The following is a 21446-nucleotide window of genomic DNA, read 5'->3' on the forward strand; positions in this document are numbered from 1 at the left end:
TTTCTTCTCTGTAACCACTAGCACTAATCACCTACTTATGAAAACGTAACTAGAAGGAAAGATGCAAATGGCCAAATACATTTTTCCCCTTCAACTATTTTTCTTCTTCAAGCAAAAGAAGTACCAAAACAGTCAGTTGTTCAAGAACTACCGAGCCTTCACTGATGTCACTAGAAAACACAGTGTAACCACAGAACCACAGCAACCCAATGAGAAGTAGAGTGGTGTGACTGGCTTACCCATTTTTTTTTTTTTTTTTGGGTTTTTTTGGTTGGGTTTTTTATTTTTTTGTTACAGCTTTTTTCTTACCTAGCAAGCAAGGGAATCACCAATGGCTTGTGGAAGTACATGCCTAAATCAATATAATATGAATCCATGGTCTTGTAACAACAGAATCCTGTATTTGTTGATTGCACGTGCAGCAAGACACCCAGCATAAAAAGTAATACATGTGTTCCTTCAGCATCACATTATGATCACCAACAAAACAGTGCTTACAGATTTCTGGGTCACAACAGGCTCCATTCCTGGCCTGGCAGCAAAGCAAGGCAGCTTCCAGCCAGAGAGTGATTCCTGAGGAATTCTGAAGTTAGGTTTGTGAACATCAGCCCCAGATGCTAAGGTAACAATAATGCTTAGCAGCAGTATCAACACAGTGAGAACAGAGAATCACCAACTTCCATCTTTTCTGACAGTCATCTAAATCCATGCAAGTATAAATGTAAAGGCTGTACCAGTTGAGAATAAAAAAAAAATCAGAGGTCAAGTATCTTACCTCAGATAAGTAAGTATCCGTTGGTGGGCACCTAGTGAGGAATGTAACATGAGGAAAGACATATGGTAATGCTATCCTGAAAGATTCTCATAACCTACAAACATTTTCAGGTTGAGCAATTATCTCAGAGGCAGAAAACCCAGGATTCTGTAATATCTATAGAAACAGTATGGACACCTCTATTTCCCCAGCTTTGCTATGCTGCAGCAGGCTCCAGCAGGATGCTTGACTTCTACTCTGGACATGGGTGTGCTTTGCTGCGGCTCACTCAGGATCACATGAGGCTACAGACCCAAATGAAGCATTACTGGGGTAATGACAACAAAATCCCCCTAAGCAAACATTCACTTTTAATGACCAGCAAACAAATAGTGGAGATCAAAGAGACCTAGTGTGAAAAACGTGTTCTTTTCAGTCAGTCATGGGCAAGCAGGGAACTGCACATTCCTATACAATGTGTATACATCTGCCCAGACCAACTTAATAGTAGCTGGGAACAGCTTAGGCTGAGCAGAGCTTGCTGAGGTTTTATTCTGAGCACAAAAGTGTATTAGCTACTGGGGAGCTTGCCTGAATGTAACGAGATACTTCCTGCGTTCAGGCTGATCCTGTGATCCTGTTAAAGCTGGTTTGGATATTCCACCCTAAACTGTATTGAGAGTGTACTAGAGACACAGGACACCTAATCAAGATGTGAGCCTGACAGCAGAGAACTCATTCTTTTTGCTCCAGTGCTGTGTCTCCCAGGAGCAGAGGGGTGCATGGCACCTTCAGTGAGGAAATCTGGAGTCTTTACATGACAAAGGTCAAATCACCAGAATATCTTATGGTGATCTGCAGTGTGATCACTGTGGTTAAGGTCATGTTTTAGAGTAGTCATTTCAATCACATGTTTTCTAGAGAATATAGATATCTGATTTCTATTTTTTGCTCGTTGTCACTCTAGTTATTACTGCAAATTCCTTTTCGTGTGGTGACAGCATCCAAGCTATCTGAAAGAAGTGTGCCTAGACCCCTCCCTTACAGTGAGATCCTGAAGCACACCAAAGGCTTTATCTAACGCTCTGCTTCACTGGGTTAAAAGTCCTCTGGGACAAATAGAAAACATGTCAGAAAGGTTTATAGTCAACTCCCATCCTCTCTCTTGCAAGAGAGAATTTACTCCTGGCTTTAAAGTTGGTTATCTCAGTTATTTTGAGTGGCAGCAAACTCTGCCGAGTTCTGTATGGCCTTGGGGTAGTTCCTCCTTCACTCTTCACCATAGCACCTCTGAGACTGCATCTGCCACACACTTGTAGTGATGCCCTGAGATGTGACTTCTATTCAAACTCCATTACCTCTTGGTCTTTCCTGGCCTGCTGGAAGGATTGTTTTTACAGCTTGCTCATTCTCATCAAATTAGTAAGAACAGATGAACAATGTTCAAATATCTACAAAAAAGACCAAACCCCCTTCTCGGCTACAATGCTTTCAGAACCCCCTGAGCCCTGAGAAACCTGTTCTGTTCCTCCCAGCACAGGCACTGGCGACCCTGACATTGCACTGCTCTCTGCTGTGCGGTTTCAGAATTTCTTTCTGATTTAAAAAAAACCCTAAACCCCTTTCAACAAAAAGCCACCTGCACGTGCACAGGCTGGTGTGAGATTCTAGGAAACCACAGAGAGCAGTCGTACCTTCGTGAGGGCCGACGCGGGGCCGTGCAGGATGACCCTGAAGGGCTGCACAGCTAGCCAGGAGTTCGGGTGTGCCGAGACCGGGCTGAGGGCGAGCCCCCCGTGGGAGGCAGCACGGAACGGCCCCATCCGCACGGCCTGGCCCTATCCCCACGGCCCGGCCCCATCCGCACGGCCTGGCCCTATCCCCACGGCCCGGCCCCATCCGCACCGCCTGGCCCCATCGGCTCGGCGGTGCCGCCCCGCGCTCCGCTCGCCGCCTCAGCCGGCCGGCCGGCAGCGCCCCCGCGCGGCCGCGGAGCCGCAGAGCCGCCCGGGGCCCGGGGGCACGGGGCTAGACGCCATCCGGGCGGCCACCCGGGGCTACAGCGCTTTCGGCAGTGCTGCTTCCCCCGTGTCACAGCGCCCAGGTGAGCTCAGCCTGAAAGGTAGCTCTTGGAAGCCTCTCCTGCGGAAGGGGATAAAAATCCTTCACCGGCCCCTTGCGGCAGGAGCCCGAGGCTGACGCTGCAGGGTACCGACTTCGGTTGTCTTTGCTCTGGCGCCCAGCAGAGGAGTGCGGGTGGACGGAGCGAGAGATCTCACCTTTGCAGGTGCGAGTACTGCCTTCGGTAGCTTTGGTCTGCATGTACAAAGAACTTTGTTGCCAAGGCTGTAACCTATGCGATTCTGAATGATAGACACAAAATAGATGAGACTTAGTTACATTTTTGTGATTTCATTTTTTACTCCCCAAACCCATCAAGGCCTGAGCTGTCTAAATCCAGCTCCAGTTAACCACTAACAACAACAGTGAAATCTGGCTTGGATACACTTGAGAGACAGGGTTTCCAAAAGCTGTTTAAGTCAGCTGGGAAAAGCATGTATGTATCTCCAGTCACTTTAGTGTTTCTGGAAGTCCAAGACAGCGTTGTGCTGCTTCACTCGTCCTTGCAATTTTCAGCGTAACTTTTCATTTATCTGTTATCTGCAAGAATGCATCACAACTTTGGTGACTGTATCTGTTGCAGAAAGTTTCTCTTTGTTACACTGTCAAGGCACTGGTAGCAAGAGTTTACCTTTAAGAAGTAATCACAACAACGATGAGACAAAAACCACACCACAAACCCCAAGCATCACCACAGAATGTGACTCTTTCCATCCTAACTCCTTAAAGGCAGCTGACCAGATAACCACATAATAGGGGTGCCCACCCTACTGCAAACTTTGAAAGACTTCGGGTGTGAAAATTTTACAAAATGTGTATAATTTGTCACTGTTACACCTAGAATAACTTCCATGGTCGCCCAGCACGTCCACATGTATCTGTCATGCACTGCTCCCCCTAGTGCCAGGCACTAACATTCTTGGTCTCCAGGTTTGCACTTGGGTTTTACACATTTGCCACCTGTTCTGAAAGACCTCCTTTCCAAACCTAGATTTAAGGGGCCCTGTAAAAAAGTCACGCTCAGCTGCATGTTGGCCATAGGGAACTGAAATGGCTTCAGAAGATTCATTCCTGCTTCTGGACCACTGCCCTTGAACATAGGCCATCTACAACCCTTGTATTTTCCTAAAGGCCTCCTGCACACTCCAGCATATGCCAGTGAAAAGTACCTGCTGCTCACAGTCCTCTTCCTAGTACACCTCGAAGGGCAGGAGCATGGTCATTGCCTGTGTTGCTGTTGAACACAATAAACCTTCCCCAGCCACCCTGTGGGTCTGCAGTCCACGCCACCAGCACATGCACTTGAGCCTCACTGGGCCCTTTCTAGCTACACCCCACACCCTGAAGAATTGTTCAGCACCTCTTTTAGGTAACTGTGTTGCAGGAGGGACAGGGCTGGATACACAGAGCCCTAGCAATTCCTAAGATCAGATGGAGACATTCTTTTCCTAGGTGGCTCTCAGTTGCCTTGAGTCAGCCAGTCCAAAACATTAGTCCTAGGATCTGAAGAGGCATTTAGAATCATAGAACAGTTTGGCTTGGAAGGGACCTTTAAACACCATCTAGTCCAGCAATAAGCAGTGACATCTCCAACTAGGTCAGGTTTTTTCCAGGGAAGAGGCATCTACTACCTCCCTAGGCAACCTGTTTAGACTTGACTGAATTTGCCACTTAGTGCCTGTCAACTGAATTTATAGGTCAATGCCCTAGCAAGCCTTAGAGCTGGGCTAAACTCCTTAACATACTTTTGTTTCCCTTCTTTTAGGAAACTCGATGACAAATATTCTCAACCATCATCTGAAGGGAAAGAAAACAACAAACAAACAAAACCTCAAAAAGATGTGATGATTAATGGGGTAACTGAACTTGTGTCAAGAAGCAAAGCCACGCACAATCCCACCCCAAATGAGACTGTCTCATTGGATCTGTTCTGCAGGGAGGTGTCTGCCTGGCTGCTGAGCTGGCTGAGTTGCCTTTACTGGCAGATTGGTGAAGAAAATATTACAGTATGCCCACAGGCCTGGTGGAGTGAGCAAACCAATATATCAGCAAAGGAGGCATCAGAACAAATGAGGGAGCACATGAGCTGCGTATTGGCTGAAATCTCTACATTCTGAATGACGGCAGCTTGTTTACACACCTAATGGGGAGTGGTGCAGATGGGAAGTGGGATTTAAAGCCATCACAGAACTTTAAAAATAGCACAGTGAAAGTCATTGTTCCCCTTCTCAATTAGGAGGACAGGAAATGAAAAACCATGAGTGTAGAGGCTTTCTGCTCCAGCCCTGAGGGAATGACCCAGAGTCATGAGAATATAGGCCAGATATTGAAGCAAAGAATGAGAAGCAGCAGGAGACAACAGAATATAATTTGTGTGGATAGACTGTAGCAGTCTCTACAGAAAGAATTGCAAAACATTCTATGGAGAGAATATTGCTGTTGGCAACTGCTCATGTGTGAACAGAAGTGGAAAACTGCTGGTGAGATGGAATAAAATTCTTCACTGCACCTTGGTTTCACAGTGGACGACCATGCAGTATCATTTTGCTAACATGGACATTAGCTTTGAGTGATAAGAGTAATTATGTGATTAAACAGAGCAAAGACATACATCATACACACAGGGAAATTCTTTGCTGTGTCTTTGGAGAAACTGCAGAAGTGCTGTTTTCCAAGTTACTTGGAGTTAGCAGGGAGAAGCACTGAAGACTGTGTAGTAGAGAACACTGTGTATAGACCAAGGGATAAGCAAGCTCATTTGTCTTTGGAACTCAGTGTATTGCTGAATGCATTTTTTAAAGGCACAAAAATTCACATAAGGATTTTCCAGTTTTCAAACAGTCAAAAGCAAGATGACGGAGAGGAAAGGAGATTATCACTATAAGGTAGCATTAGAAGCAGGACTGAAGATAGAATAGGCATGGGGTGAAAGAAAAGCTACATTCCAGACAGGAGTTACTGCACATGGTGAAGGGAAACTACTGCTTGAGGAGCAGGGTACTCAAGGACTGCAGGACAGTCCGGTTGGAGGAGAAAAGAAGTCAGCTCTGAGAGGCATAGGTACATGGGAGAGTGAAAATCAAGAAGAGAAATGAGTGAGGATGGAAAAAGGAAACACGTGTTTGTGAGCAAAAATAGTTACAGTTGTAGGAAGCCTGTGGAAACAGACTACTTGTTCCAGGTGTTTAACCGTAACCAACTGTGGTATTTAGAAGAAACACTTCAAAAATTGCAGTAACAATGTCTTTGTGAAGTAGATAAGCGCTGGGGAGCGGGCAAAGACGGAAAGATTGAAAGGCAGAGGAGGAGTCTCTGTTGGTGTGGGACTAGAAGGGGAGCATCCCTCACACTGAGTGCACAGCTTGACTTTGAGCCTCTTTGCTTGTGAAGATTTGCTGTGAGTGCCCCTGGCTCTGCCAGCTCATCAACAAATACACTTGGAATCACTGTTTAGATAAAACTTCAGAGTGCTACCAAACGTACTGCAAAGTATTCTCTGGGCTCGATCCTTTTAAAATAAAGGGGTCAGTGTGCTCTAGCCATCCCAAGTGCCAAGAAGCAGAAAAGGAGAAGGTATAATTGTAAACTTGAAGCTATAATTATAGTAAAGAGAGAGGACTTGACATATACAAACTGGACAGTGAGACTTTCTTCAATTGTTGTAGTAAGATGTATACCAGCCAAGATGTGCTCCTAGCTATTCTTCCCCCAAAAGTGTATAGATGTGTATTATAGATACACATGTGTAAAATAGATGTGTATTAATCATCTCTGCCTTGGTGTAACTGGTCACAGGGAGGGATGGAAGGAGTAAGTTGCTCCAAAGTAAATATATTGGTTAAAAAAAAATAAATCTTTGCTAACAAAATTACTTTCCTAACAAAGTGTTTAAATTTTTAAAGAAAGACAACAAACTTTGGAACCCCAACAATACTGATTTGTTTTAAACCTTGTTTTCATAAAAAAGTAGCCAAAACTTTGCACATGGAGTACATTCCTCTACACCTTTATTGCCCTTCCCAGTCATGATAGGCTTTGTAGGACTCAGTCTGCGGTGTGTGTTGTCACCATGCTCTCCCAAGGATGTGCATAGTGGTACTCGACACATGATTCTCATCCACCCTTAATTCTCTGCAGCACCAGCTCTTCTTACTATGGGCCTTTCTGGGGCCACTCTTAAGTTTATTTGGGGGGCAGTAAAGGTCAGGAGAGATTCCAGGAGAGGGTTGGTCTGTTCCTTCAGCACTTCCCATTGGCTTTTATAGGGGATGGAATGATGATCCTACCTGGAACCTCAGTACATCCTAACATAGTTTATAACTTCATAGGTGAATCTCAGGAGTCAGTTGTATGTAGGTGTATGATTGTTTGAAGAGCCATATACTTTTAGGCTTTAGAATTAAAAGCATACTGCAGAGACTATCTCTGCTTAGAGTTACTTAATTTTGGTGCCGGAGACTTGAGCTGAAAATTTAGAACGCCTGATTTGACTCAGTTTTACTTCTGACTGTAATTTTTAAAAAGGCATAGATTTGCAGGGATTCGGAAAGATTTGAAGAAAGTAAAACTCTGCCAATGTCCATGCGATCAGATCTTTAGCAGTAATAGTGAAAGACATTGAATCACTTTTTGAAGAAGAGTAAACCAACATGTGAGGATTTACTGACACAGTATAAAGTAGCAGTGAATCTGTAACACAGTCCCATTGTTTTCCAATTACTTGACCATTACAACAACTCAAGCCCAAAAGTATCTGTCAGGCACCACTGGCAGTCCTTTGTGTTTTAGTTTGTGCGATCAGAAATGCAAATTTCATCTAATATATTAACCATGATTTAGAAGCTGGTTTTCTTGCACATTTTCTGCACTAAATTTAGTATTATAGACATAAATAAGCAGCCAGAATTAAATGATTGTAGAACATGTTACAAAGGGTCCTAAAACACTCCTAGGATAAAGATGGGTAACAGGCCAGGATAGAGTGTGCTGCACAAAGGCAAGGATGAGGGAAGGAGAGAACCTTTAAACCTAAGGCTCTAGGGCACTGTGTCAGATCTCCTCTCACAGAGCCACATGAAGTTTCTCATGAAACTTCAGGCAAAACAAGCCTGATCTCCAGAATGGAAGTCATGCTGCAGTGAACCTTTCAGAAGTCACAGGGCTGAAGGGATTTTCTGCAATTTGGCCATGTTCTTCATATGAATTTCAAGACCAGGACACATGAGAGACTCCTACCCCACTAACTAGCAGTTTCCATGCAGAGCAAGACCATTAGTTATGTAAAACCAGTTGAAACTGGTGGGGAGAAACCAGGTTGCCAGTTACAAGTGTGTATGTACTGTAAGTTAATATTAGTTGCTGACCATGGGCCATCTGCAGAAGTCTACTGTAGATGACTGCAGCCTCTATTGTGATAGACTTTACCAGAAACCAGTCTTTGCAAAGTGAACATCAAAAAGTAATGTCAGAAAAAGTAATGTCTTTCATCCTCCTGTCTGTGACAGCAAACCATTAGGTAGGAAAAAAAAATAAAGCGTTAAGCCAGGTATATGCAACAGCTAATGCTGACATAGCTATAACATAGGGGAACAAATGTTAAATTAAAAAGTCATTCTGATTATCTTACAGTTTTTGCCAGAGCCCACAAACCACTTCCTTTTCTACCCATGTGTTCTTCCCCACCTTCATAGTAGACAGAAGGCTGATGCCTCTGTGTCAGGCAGGCATGAAGGCAGTTGTTGTAACTTTCTGTGTCCTCTGCTTTCAGTTTGAAGCCCTATATGGTGAGTAACATTTTGGATTATTCTCCTTGCAGTTGGTGTCTCTATAGAATATAACTTAGCCAATGATGGGAGATAGTAGGTGAGGCATGATAGCAAGGGGTTGGAGGAATAAAGGTAATGGAGGGTATTGGCTGCAAAAAGACTGCTCTCAACTTCAATATCTCTAGAGTTGGTGGGAAGAGAATTCCTGCCAGCATAGGAATGTCTGCTCTGAAACTAAAAAGTGCAAGTTTTCACTGTTTATGTTCTTTAGCTCATCTGCTCAGTGTTACCCTTGAGCTGTGGAGATTGTAGTGCTCCAGCCAGCTTCCCTTGATGGGTATAAGATCTCATAGCAGCATGATGGTGAATAATAAAGAGAAACCAAGTTATCAATATTAAACCTGATCTCATTTGGGCAGGGAATTTTTATACAATGAAAAATATATATGGCATGAAAAAGTAGATGAGATCATTTTGGTGCAGGCTTGAAACACAGAATTAAAAGGAAGCATGGAATTCCTATGCTTTATTTGAGAAGGTGCACAGTGACAGCACCAATCTCAGTCCAGCCTTGAACATGGATGTAGCATTTAACAAGATTCAGTGTTTTATCCTAGCTGTGCAAAGTCAAATATCACAGCTTTACCTGTAACCTCTCTGAAATGCACATATTAATGGGTCAGCATGGAAATACAGATAATAACAGATTAAGAAGAGTCTTTTTTACCATACAATCCATTACCATACATGGATTTGATATGATGCATCATATAAGTAAGATTTGAGATTTAATGTGCAGTTACTAAACTCCATCTAAATAACGCTCCTTTGATGGTCATGCCAAGGGCTATAAAATTTTTTTTTCTGAAATTCTAGTGAAAAGGGATAGAATTTAGGTACTCCTGAGTTTTCAGGAAGAACTTCAGTTTTCCTGTATATAAAACCCAATTTTCAGCTCTTTAGGTAATGCAGATACATTTTTGAGGGCTAACTAATATATGGATAGTATGCTGAGTTTTCAGACAGAATGCAAAGATGGAGGAAATCACAAGAAAGAGTAATTGTAATAAGTATCTCTAAAGAAAGTTCTCCTTGGAAAGCTGTTCCTAAATCTACTAACAAAAAATGCTTTCAGTTTGGTTACTTCTCATCTAGTCAATTTAACACAAATACCTGACCAGCATGCTTTTACACATGACTGAAGCTATCTAGTAAGCTCTTCCTCATGGGAAGAAATAAACTGTAATTTTAAAGGTGCAAATAATTGTTCTGTCTGATACCAGCATTTCTCCTTTCTTTCAAATATGGAGGATAGGATTTGGGCAGGAGACTGGGCAAAGGAGATGACAAGAGAAAGAGACTGCATGTAAGAAGAAATTGTATCTCTCATGTTTTTTGTCTTACAGTGTTCTCAGCATAACTTGTGGCCTCTGGATGTAAATAGGTCACAGGAGGTGATATATATGTGTGCATATGTGCATTATGATTTGATAACACAACTGTGATAAAGAAATTGTTCATAAGAGCAGGGAGCCTCTCTGTTGTTGTTGAGAAACACAGGCAATGGGATTTTGGAGTTCAGAGTTGGAGGTAGGAGTCCATAGCACTTGAGACCCTTGCTATGAAACTGCACATGAGCTTTGGCACACCAACATTTGCAAAGCATTATCACTCTTCACCCACGGATCTCCTGTTGTCAACACAGCAGGAAACCATGGTCATTTTTTAGAAGAGCTTCTGAAATATTATCGGCACAGGCTGTTCTTTCTGTGGTATGTTTTACATGAATTTCAGCATTTCTCAGTATAAGTTATACCATAGAAATAATTCAGATTAAAGATGGCTTCCTAGAATAAATTGAGCCATTACTGCTTTGCCCTGAAGCACTCCTTCCTCACTTAATCCTGGATCTCAAAAAATAGAAACATGTTAGTTTTAGGCATATGACTAATGACACTAAATAGACAGTGTCATCTTTCAGAGTGCCTTGGAAGTTTGAAACTATAGCAGCTTAAAATCTGTGCAGTTTCATTATGCATTTAGTATGAACAAAACAAATGTGTTTGTTTTAAAGGCAGGGTCTGTGATTTCCTTGCTCATCTTCAGAGGCAAACACACACAAGTGAAATTATGCTTGTTCTTTTCATCAGCTAGCTAGTTTTCTGAGAGCTGGGGCAGATCATACAAACAGCAAGAAAACAAAGTAGCATTATTCTATTCTCCCGGCCTAAACCCCAAGCTTGAAAAGTGATTGAAAGTGGTTTTTAAACTTCTGTTAGGACCAAAATGTGTGACGGATTGGTAGTGTTTTCAAATAGTGCTGGGTCTGCCAAAGAATAACTAGAAAGCTCAAAATTGCAATCCCATTAAAACGAAAATAACACACTTTCCATTGGCGTCAGTATCCAAGCACACTACCATAAAAATTCCCAAACTTCTGCCAAAAGGTTTTCCTGCTGCACTAAAGATGAAATTGAGGTGGGAATGTACATGACTGTAAATACACTTATACACAAATGTACACACACGCAAGCTCTCCTTCAGAGCTTAACATAACAAGATGTAACTTTCATACATGCTAATATCTTCGATTTATATCTAAACCACAATATTTGTCTTGGCACTCTGCTTCACATCAAGTGAGCCAGGAACAACTTCTTGCAACTCCCCATTGTGACACTGCTAGGAAACAAACTAAAGATTTGTTTCCTCATCTCAAACCTTTATAAGCGAACAAACAATAGTTTTTTTATGAAAAATAACAAAAAGGAATCTTTCAGCCAAAACTAAGAATTTTTACTGCTGAACCAGTAAAATTCTTCTGTTCAATTTCAACAATACCATAATGTAGACTTTTATTCACATATTTTTGAGGTAGAATTAGGGAGAATTAGTCAGGGAATCTCTCAATATTACTGGATGTTTAAATCCCAGGTTCCTATCTCACATCCTAATAAATGTACATTCATTCTGACTGGAGCTTGGCAAGAAACATCCCAAATGTGTCTGGCCATGAACAAGAGAGTGCTACAGGTCCATATGATTAGTTAGGAATGAATGGGTACAAGTGGGCACAGAAGATCTCCAGTCAGGCACAGGGAGAGGGAATGAGCAGCTTTTTAGTATTCAGCAAGTGCATTAAAATTTGGAGCTGATACAGAATAGCTAGTGAGTTGGAAATTTATATCAGCTCTCACCCATTGTGGTCATCCATGTAGACAATTTTGTGTTTTAATCTCAGGCACTGTTAATCTAATTCTAAAATGTGCTGCTTTTATCCTATGCTAAGCACACTCTTCTCTACGGCTACTTGTTTCAGAGGAATACTAATTGCATCACATTTACCAAAATGCTCATTCAGAGAAATACTTTACTGAGTGTTCCTTGAAAACAGTCATTTTAGGCTTCTGGGTTGGAGAGAATACAAAACAATCTTTCAGCTTGACACAAGGTCACATGAACTAAATGCTTAATGACCTCTCTCTGCCCCTTTTCATTAAAAACAAGGATTAAAACCATGGTCTCTGGCAAACATTTTAACCCACATGGTATGAAAGGGCAATTTCATTAGCTAACAGTGAAATTGAACTATTCTCAGAGACAAACAGAGAAAACAGATCTGAAGTTGTTACTTTAGTGCTCAGAGTAGAGTTGTCGCAGGCTCCTCTGGGACATCGAAGGAATATGGCACTGCTTGTCTCTGTAGCTGCCCTGACAGAGTCAGCATCTGCCTTTCCTCTCAGATGACTAGTGACAAATGTAGAGGTGTCAACTCCAGGTAGGTGCTTCTCAAAAGTATCAGATAAGTTTATGCATTCATCATGTTCCCTAACTTCTAGTGTACATTTATTTTTTTCTTCCCTTCCCTAAATAATTTGTTGGATGTTTGGCCAAATTTTAAAGGTATGTGTTACTGAACTACAGGATGTCAAACTACAGAGCATTTAAAATGACCTTTATTTCAAATGCTGTTCTCATAGCAACTGTTTTCTTTCATCATGCAACATATAAGTCATCAAGAATTATTTCTTAATTTGACCTTTGCTTTCATGCTTTCAGACTATATAAAATTTTAAGGTCTTGCACTTTCTGTCTGTGCCTTCAGTGGTTCTAGAGCTCTATTTCACTTCATGTGGCTTGGCAAGCTGTGTGTTTTCTCTGTGTCTTATCTTCACACCGATGGTACAAGATGCTAAATACCTTGTCTGTTATCATATACTTAAATAATAGTCCTGAGAGAAGTAAAGATATTAGAACTGTCACAGAATTAGATAAGGGTGCTGACTGTGCACAGTAAACCAGGAAGAATTTGATGACTAGGGAAATGGTGAATCAGCCAAGAAGGGATAACAGTTTTTACTGCTCTTTAACTGAGTATCACAAAGTGTCTTCCAGAAGTCCATTAGCTTCTGTGTCACACCAAAGGTATCTTAAATGAGTATCATTCATTTCAGTGCCCTTGCCAACAGCAGTAAGGAGGAGCAAGAATTCAAAAAAGGAAAAAAAGCATGAACACTAAAAGACTGAAAAAGTTGAGATCGTACAAAGGTGCCCAAAAGAGAATGATCCTATGTCCCTGTGCATTTACAGGTTAATGTCAAAGATAATAGATGCCTTGGAAAAAAAAAAGATTATTTATACTATGCAATCAGTTCAATACCTGGCACACCTGCGGGTCTACTCCATGTGGACCTAGCTAGACTACCATGTAGCTGTAACACAAATAGGACAGTGCACCAAAGTCCTTAAGTATTTGCCCTGTATTTCCTTAGCATCATAAAATCCTGATGTAGATATATTTCATTCTAAGCAGCATCTGAAGAACTTACTCAGGCTACCAGAAAACAGGAATAGCAGATAGAATTTTTTCTGTTTATCTGTCTGAGCATTTAATTTTAGGGGCACTGCAAAAAGGAGAATTCCAAATGAAACACTACCAAACTTTGCTATGTTGCCAGTACTGACATACAAATAGTTTCAAAGTATTGCCCTAGTGTTTGGTGATGGAGACAGTGATTTAAAAAACAAAACTGGAACAATTATTAAAAATGTGTCTGTGTTCTGTAATGAAGATCACCTATGAACAATAAGAGAAAAAGTTGCTATTGGAAAAGGAACAAAACCATATGCATTGCTTGAAAGTTTTCTTGAAGTATGTTTTGGAACATGATCCAGATAATTATAAGATGTTTTTGTGCTGCGTCAAGCAGTGGGGGAAGCAGAACAAACGTTGAGTCCTTTAGTCTGGGAAAAGTATATGTTGGCTTATTGCAAAATCAGGACTCATGAGAAATCAAATATATGCTTTTTTATTTCAGGCAGATTTCCTCAGTATCTTGGTGAAAGAGTTTTACTTTCATGTCAGTTCTGTTTCTGAAGTACACATATTACTTTGCAAAGGTGTTTTAAGAATTTGTGAATGTTATATGTATGATCAATATAAATTCTTGTCTTGAGCATTTTCTTTCTATTTTGATTTTTATATTTCATTTTTTTATCATATCATTTGACTTTAGAGTGTAGTACAGAAAGGATAAGATAGGATAATGATACAAATTATAAAATAGCTTCAGCGTCTTAACTCTGCATGGTTAACCCTCTGTTCCTGCATTGCTCTTCTTGAATTTTAAACAGAAAACAACTTTGTATTTTTCAGGAGCTGACAGCTGCTCATCATGCGCATGCAAAAATATAGGTAAGATGCATTTGGTTTATAGTTTTAAATGCCTTTCTACATCAGAAAATACTGCCCTTAAAGAAAAAACCTGTCATTTTTTTACTGCACATTTTAACATATTTCTGTCTGACGGAGTTTTCTATGCTATTGGTTGCTGACTTTACAAAGTCAAGCTGTGAGGTAGCAAGATGTCTTTGGTCAGTTCAGTTTTTTTCCTTTTCCAAGAAGTTTGTAAAATGAGAGTCTCACAACATCTGAGAACTTTTCATAGAGATTTTGGGAGGGTCAAATGGGATTTCTGGATTGCATGTGGGTGCACGCACACAGTAACATTTGTCCTCTACGCCTTTTATTATCTGAGCAATAATGGTACCATAGCCATCTAAGTAATTAGGTAGAAACTTTATGTCATGTCTCAAATCACTGTTTATTCCACAAAGACAAGTCAGGTCCCGTGGTTAAGGCAGTCACGTCGGAGCTTGGGATTCACATACCATTTTAAATTTCCAGCTACATCATCAAACTAGCTGGGTCGCCGGGCCCAGAGAGTGGTGGTGAAGAGAGTTACCTCCAGCTCGTGGCTGCTTACAAGTGGAGCTCCCTAGGGCTCAGATTTGGTGCCAGTTCTGTTTCGTATCTTTATCAATGACCTCTGTGAGGAGTGCACCTTCAATAACTTTGCAGACAACACCGAGTTAGGTGGAAGTGTTAGGTGTGAGTACAGGAAGGCTCTGGACAGGCTGGATCAATGGGTTGGGATCAATTGTATGAGGTTCAACAAGGCCAAGTGCCGAGTTCTGCACTTGGGTCACAACAACCCAGGCAGCCCTACAAGCTGGGGGAAGAGTGTCTGAAAAGCTTCCTGATAAAGGTGCTGAGGGTGCTAGCTAGCAGCCAGCTGAACATGAGCCAGTGTGTGCCCAGGTGGCCAAGAAAGCCAGTGGCATCCTGGCCTCTATCAATTACTTTGGGGCCAGAAAGGTCAGGGTAATGACTGTCACCCTGTACTCGGCACTGGTGAGGCCACATGTCAAATCCTGTGTCCAGTTTTGGGTCCCTCACTACAGAAAAGACATTGAGGTGTTGGAGTGGGTCCAGAGGAGGCAACAGAGCTGATGAAAGGTGTGTCTGAGGGAGTTGGGGTTGTTTAGCCTGAAAAAAAGGAGGCTCAGGGGAGAACTTGCCATTTTCTACGCTGATCTGAAAGGAGGTTGCAGCAAGGTAGGGTTCAGTCTCTTCTCCTAAGCAAGTGACAAGACAAGAGGAAATGGCCTCAAGTTGCATGAAGAGAGATTTAGACTGGATATTAGGAAAAATTTTTCACTGAAACAGCAGTCAAGAATTGAAACAGGCTGCCTGTAGAAGTGGTAGAGTCATCACCCCTGGAGGAATTTAAAAGACATGTTGGTGTGGCACTTAGGGACATGGTTTGGTCGTGGACTTGGCAATGCTGGGCTAATGCTTGGACTTCATGTTCTTAAGGGTCTTTTCTAATCTAAATGATTTTATAATTGTATGTTCAGTAGGGTACAGATTACAAACCATAAACCAGAGAGAATTATTATCATATTATCTGTCCACGTGTTTTATCTATGAACAGGACAATGTGACACTGAGGCAGGGATTATATGTCTATACAGTATTTGGTCTAGGTGGGCCATTAAACAATATCTAGTAACTGATGTTGTAAGTAATATTAGTAACTTCACCATTTAGTAGCTTTAGTAGTAAGTATTAGTATCAAGCTCACAGATCTAATGCTAACAGTAATCTCTCCAGCCTTAGAGCAGATAACAGGCCAGGTCTCATTTATTTTATCAGTAATGTGTGGCACAACCAGAATAATGCAGTGGTACCTCATTGTGAGGGCTGCTTTTCACAGTCAGGCTGTTCTGAGTACCTACATGCCTTAAATTATAATCACATGGTTAATTTTTTTGTTGAATGAGTTTCTTAGCACTTTAAGGATTCTTTTCACTGCTATGTGTGTGACTATACTTATTGTTTTCATGTCTTCAGATCAGGCCCATGTCTCTGATGCCCAGGTGATGGTGGAATTTAAAAATGGAAACTTCCATTTCACATTCCCCAACCCCAAAAATGTGAGTGAATTCAGCATGACCCTCTTCAGAGGGCGTGAAAAGAAGGAAATCTGTGCACTCCATTTGAGCACAGAGAGAGTTATCTCCAAGAATAATGTCACCTACTGTCAGACACAGAATTCAAACAGCAGCACCACTTTCATTCTTAAAAATCTGGAGAGAACACATATTGACATTTATACATACTGCCTGGAGATATTCTTACCCCCTCCTTACATAGAGTGCTGTCTGAAAGAAACCTATTTGTACGTCCAAGGTAAGTTTAGTTCTCTTCTCCCCTTATTTCAGTTTACTGATAAGTAGACACTGGGTATAGCTATGCTGCAGTGAAGAATGTGACTAGAGTTCACACAGCTAATGACCAGGCAGCTTAAAACTACTTAGCAGGGGGAGCTGGTAACAATGAAGCTGTGTTGGCACACTGCTCAGCATGTTCTCTCCATATTGATTCATATTCTAGTGCAGGTTTTGCAGGCCATGCTGAGCTTTGTGTGGGGGTGGTAGCACCCAAGTTAGCTTGATGACAGCTTCTAGAGCACTGCAGTCTCTCCTTTGCCTGCAACAGCAGTTTCTCTTGTCCATTTTAAAGTTGCTGAGTATAAATGTTAAGATTAGGTCTAGCCAGTGGGAAAAAAATCCATTCTGAGAGCCATCTTCAAAAGCCTAGGATTAAAGAAAATTGATTGTAAAATATCCATACTAGTAGTGGTATATGGAACTCTCAGATGCCATTGAGGTGTGAAGAAGATGGGGTTCACCTCTGTGAAGCAGACCTTCAGCTTTAGGGCCCTCTTAGAGCAGAGGTGATTCACAGCTGTTGAGAATTTTATCCATTTACTGAGAAGGGCTTGGACTAACTCCAGAAGACTAACTGCCCAGGTTTTAATTTTGACCTGGCTTTCATTCACCAGGAATAAATAAAGAAGCTGAAATGCTACAGCAACTATGTGCTTTAGTCAAATTGTCTCTCAATCGTCTCTGTATTTAAAAAGCTTTTTAGAATCAACCTGTGATATTTGGTTTTGTCTGCAGTGTCCATTTCCACTTGTATGGATAGCCAGATGCTCAGAGCTTTTTCTAAATGTTTCACACCCTGTCATATTTTCTCCCAGATCTGGCAAGGGCAATCTTGAGTACCTCAGCTTGCCTTCCTATCCAAACACGACTGCCAAAGTCTACCCTTCTTTTGACCAGGCTGCCCTTAAAAATCACCTCTGGTACTTACTGCATATAAGCTTAAACCTTGTTCAGACTATGTTGGAGGTTGGGATTTTTCTGGGTTTGTTTATATTCTTTCTCAGCATGCTCTCAAGCCTGGCTTAGTTTCTTTCAGTCTACAATTTCAGCACTGTGTACCAACAGGTTCCCCCTTCTTTCTGAAAAAAAATACCATCTTCTGCTTCCTACTGAATACACTTTTCCAAGGTGACAATTCACTTCAGCAAATCCTTCTTCAGAGTTCACTTTTGCTAATCTATTAATATGAAGAGGGAAAAGAATTGAAGTTATCTGTTGAAGGCAAAAATGAAAATTATCAGCAATAACTTTTTTTTTTGCCTCCCCATCTTCAGATAAGGAGGACTGCTTTTCGCTTGGACTCGTGCCATGGATGATTATTATCGGTGTGATCATTTTTGCCATTTCCTGTGTCTGCTGTGTTGTGGCCTGTTGCTTAAGGAACAAGGTAAGCAAACATATGAGATAAAGCAGAACCCTTCTTCCAAAGGGCATAGATGGGGAATTTGATTTAATGAGATTTAGACAGTGGAACATGCACATACTCACTCAGCAGTGCTGTGTTTTTGACAAAAAGACTGAGTTGTTAATTTACCACTGGAATTCAAGTCGTTGATGATAGTAGCTCAGATTTAGTTTTTCTAAGACTGAATTTTTATTGATTTAAAGGCTTTCAACCAAAGGAAAGAGAGAAATGCTGCACAGCTCAGCAAAATTATTTTCGTAAGCAGTTCACCTGGTAGTTTTCTTTAAGAAGGGAAAACAGAGTAACTGCCCTACCTAATGAACAAAGGCAGGAGTGGCAAAGGTAAGTGACCACAAATTAAATTCATGGCATTTTCTCTCTCTTGGCAGAATCAGAAGTGTGAATCCAACTCCCATGAGTACAACAGTGAATACATGCCCATGGCAGCAGTGAACGCAGCTAAAAAACCAAGAATCTGAGGTTGTGTTAAGCCCAGCTGTACCTCTGCTTGTGTCTGCTGCAAGGCTTTCTCTGGGAGGGAAAGAATTGCTTGCTGTGTCTGCTGCTGATTCTGGGTGGGTGGCTGGGTGGGATTGTTACAATAGCTTGTTAATGGAGATCAAGCTGCCACCTTGCAGGAAGACAAAACTAAAAGCAAAATCCCTGGAAATCTTTTGAATCATAATGGGGGGCTGGTTCCTAGAAATGCCACTGCTTCACGTCTGTCCAAAGCAATGATCTCACACATGAGGAAGAGATGCAAAACTGTTCTGTTCAGATTCTTGAGATGATGCATGGTACCGAAAATCTCTGTGGCGAAGTGATTTACTAGATTTATGAGTGTTACTGGCTAAGGGCAAATATTCTGCAGAGAATGAGGAGCTTCCTTAACTACTTAAGCCATACAGAAGCTACTACACAAGCAGTGGATACACAACAGAAGCAGAATTTGGACTTATTCAGACATATGAGTGCTGCACATAACTGATTCTCCATTTCTATTCTAGGTATAAGTTATTTGTGGCATGGAAATTTTGGAAGAAGTTTTCCAGCTACTTGAACTTGGACAATGGGAATTTAGCATTTCCCCACCTTTCCCAGTCTCCCTGAGCTCTCATGATGGCCCTGTGCTCAGTCATGTGACAGCCACTGTAGTACTGTTCTAAGCTGTGTTTTGCTCTAGCCTTGTTTGTGAACTGGCACCCTGCCTGATCCACTGACTCACGGACATGAAATGATAAGTTAAAGATGTCAGCTTTTAGTTGAAGAAAATGTAAGATTTCTGTAGTGCTGCTACAGAAAGAATTTTTATTTTCTAGTCTCCTTTATGATAAACTTTCCAGTGGAAACAAAAAAAAAAGACTACCTCCAAAGCCAACCCTTGTGGTACAGCCATACTACCATGTATTGCACAGGCCCTTTTGCTAGGGTTACTTTAGCAGGGGAACAAAACCTGAGACTGTACAGCAGAGACTTCTCCGTGACACTCTGCCTCAATTATGTGCATCTGCATTTTTTGTATTTGTGCTGTCAATACATCTTTGCCATTCACACCTTGGGGTTCCTCTTATTTAACAAAATCCCGAATGCTTTTACGAACAGAGGAATGTAATACAAGATGGATATATTGTAAGGCTGCAATTGCTCCTTAGGTCAGTTCAAACCTACAAGATCTGTCTCTAAACTAGGAGGCACCTTTTCATGTCTTGCAGCACAAACACAACACAGTCCCTATGGTCAGTATATTCACAGACTCTGCATTGCAATTATCTTCCTCTTGCCATTTGACACGAAGCCTTTGCAACTTCCCCAGAGGGTTCAGGCGTTACTTGACCTGCCTCAAATTGCTCAGAGCCTTCAGTATGAATGAAATGCTCAATCCTTCGTGCTCCATGTGAAATTCATCAAAACTCTGACCATAAATGACCAGCTGTGAATCCAACCTGCATATCTTGCCAGACACCTTTGGGCTGCTGGAACCAGAGTGGTACATTGATTCTAAACCTCCCTGTAATACATTAGAAAACCCCAAATATTAGTCAGAGGATACAATTGAGAGAGATAAACAGACTGCTTCTCTGGCATACAGAAGGCTGGTTTCAAATTTGATAGGGCAAATGGGGGCAAGGACAAAATAAGCTGGTACATCAAGAACAGGGCTTTCCTCAACAAACACCTGGATAGACTGAAGCATTGCAGAGAGAAAGTGCAAACTGCTAACTGTGACACTGAAAATGAGTAAAGCATCAAATCAGGCAGGGACTGCCAATTACACAGCCCTGCTCAGCTAACCAGCTCCTAGGCAGAGATGGAGAGGGGAACCCTGGTGTACTGGGTCATACTGCATTTTCTCCCACCATTCTTTGACAAATTACTTGACCTCCCCAGCAAACTAAGCTTGCCTCTGTACATCCATAAATACATTGATTTAATGATTTTAAAAAAGTATTGATGACATTACTGTGTTTGTAAATTATTGGTGAAAATAGGTAGCATCTACCACCTATGAGAAGAACTGGATGCAAGATCCTATGTAAGAGTGGAGAGTCTTATTCTCTGGAACATTTCAACAGACTGAGAAGGAAATTCAAAAAATAAAGACTTTCTGAAAGAAGGAAAAACTTGAGGTTTGACTTGGGATGCAGCTGGATAAATAATAAATGACGGAAGTTTGAACAAAGCAGTTCAAAATACATACATCCTGCACTGGAGAGATAGATGATTTATATTCATTATAAAATATATTTTTATTCTTAATAAAACATTTTTTATTATGCCATATGTGTCCATAAGACTCTTCATGCATGCACGCATGTTGTGTGAAAGTATTAATCTCTGTAAAATCCACAGCACAATGGGGAGAGAGTGCAGGGCAATTTATCCCTGTATAGCATTTTAGTGGAAAACAGGAAAAGGACTTAGGAAAAAAAAGTTAAAAAATGAAAACCAAAAATTTGGACCTGTTTCCAGGCAGTGAGGTAATGACACTCTTTGCATGTGTTTATTTCCTTTTATTTTAATGAGAAAGTGTTTTTTCATATTGTCCCATACCTTCTTCCTTTGCTTTAATCCCTTTTGCAGTATGTTTATAATGTCCCAGATTATACTGGGACATTTTTCAATTTCTTTCTGCCATTTCCAATACCTCCAAATCAAAAGGAGCTGGAAGAAGATAAAGAATGACAAACTGAGAAAAATAAGAAAAAAACTATGTAAAACTAACATGAACCAAGTCTATAGACTGTGTGACAAGAAAGGATTAAAATAAAAGAAAATAAAAAATAACAGTCAGTAAGACTACACAAAAAGCCTGATATTCTAACAG

At 41.2% G+C, this 21446-nt stretch overlaps 1 protein-coding gene across 1 annotated transcript; it reads left to right on the forward strand.

Annotated features, from left to right (window-relative positions):
- Nucleotides 1-8515: 8515 nt before the first annotated feature.
- ICOS (inducible T cell costimulator) lies at nt 8516-20900 on the forward strand. The gene is made up of 6 exons (XM_038142652.1): nt 8516-8658; nt 14297-14335; nt 16337-16675; nt 17991-18103; nt 18511-18601; nt 19129-20900. Exons 1-5 carry the CDS (start codon nt 8580-8582, stop codon nt 18598-18600), a joined length of 660 nt encoding a protein of 219 aa, XP_037998580.1. The 5' UTR covers nt 8516-8579; the 3' UTR covers nt 18601; nt 19129-20900.
- Nucleotides 20901-21446: the final 546 nt, after the last annotated feature.

The sequence above is a fragment of the Motacilla alba genome, chromosome 7 (assembly GCF_015832195.1).
Source record: "Motacilla alba alba isolate MOTALB_02 chromosome 7, Motacilla_alba_V1.0_pri, whole genome shotgun sequence".
Taxonomy (NCBI): Eukaryota; Metazoa; Chordata; class Aves; order Passeriformes; family Motacillidae; genus Motacilla; species Motacilla alba.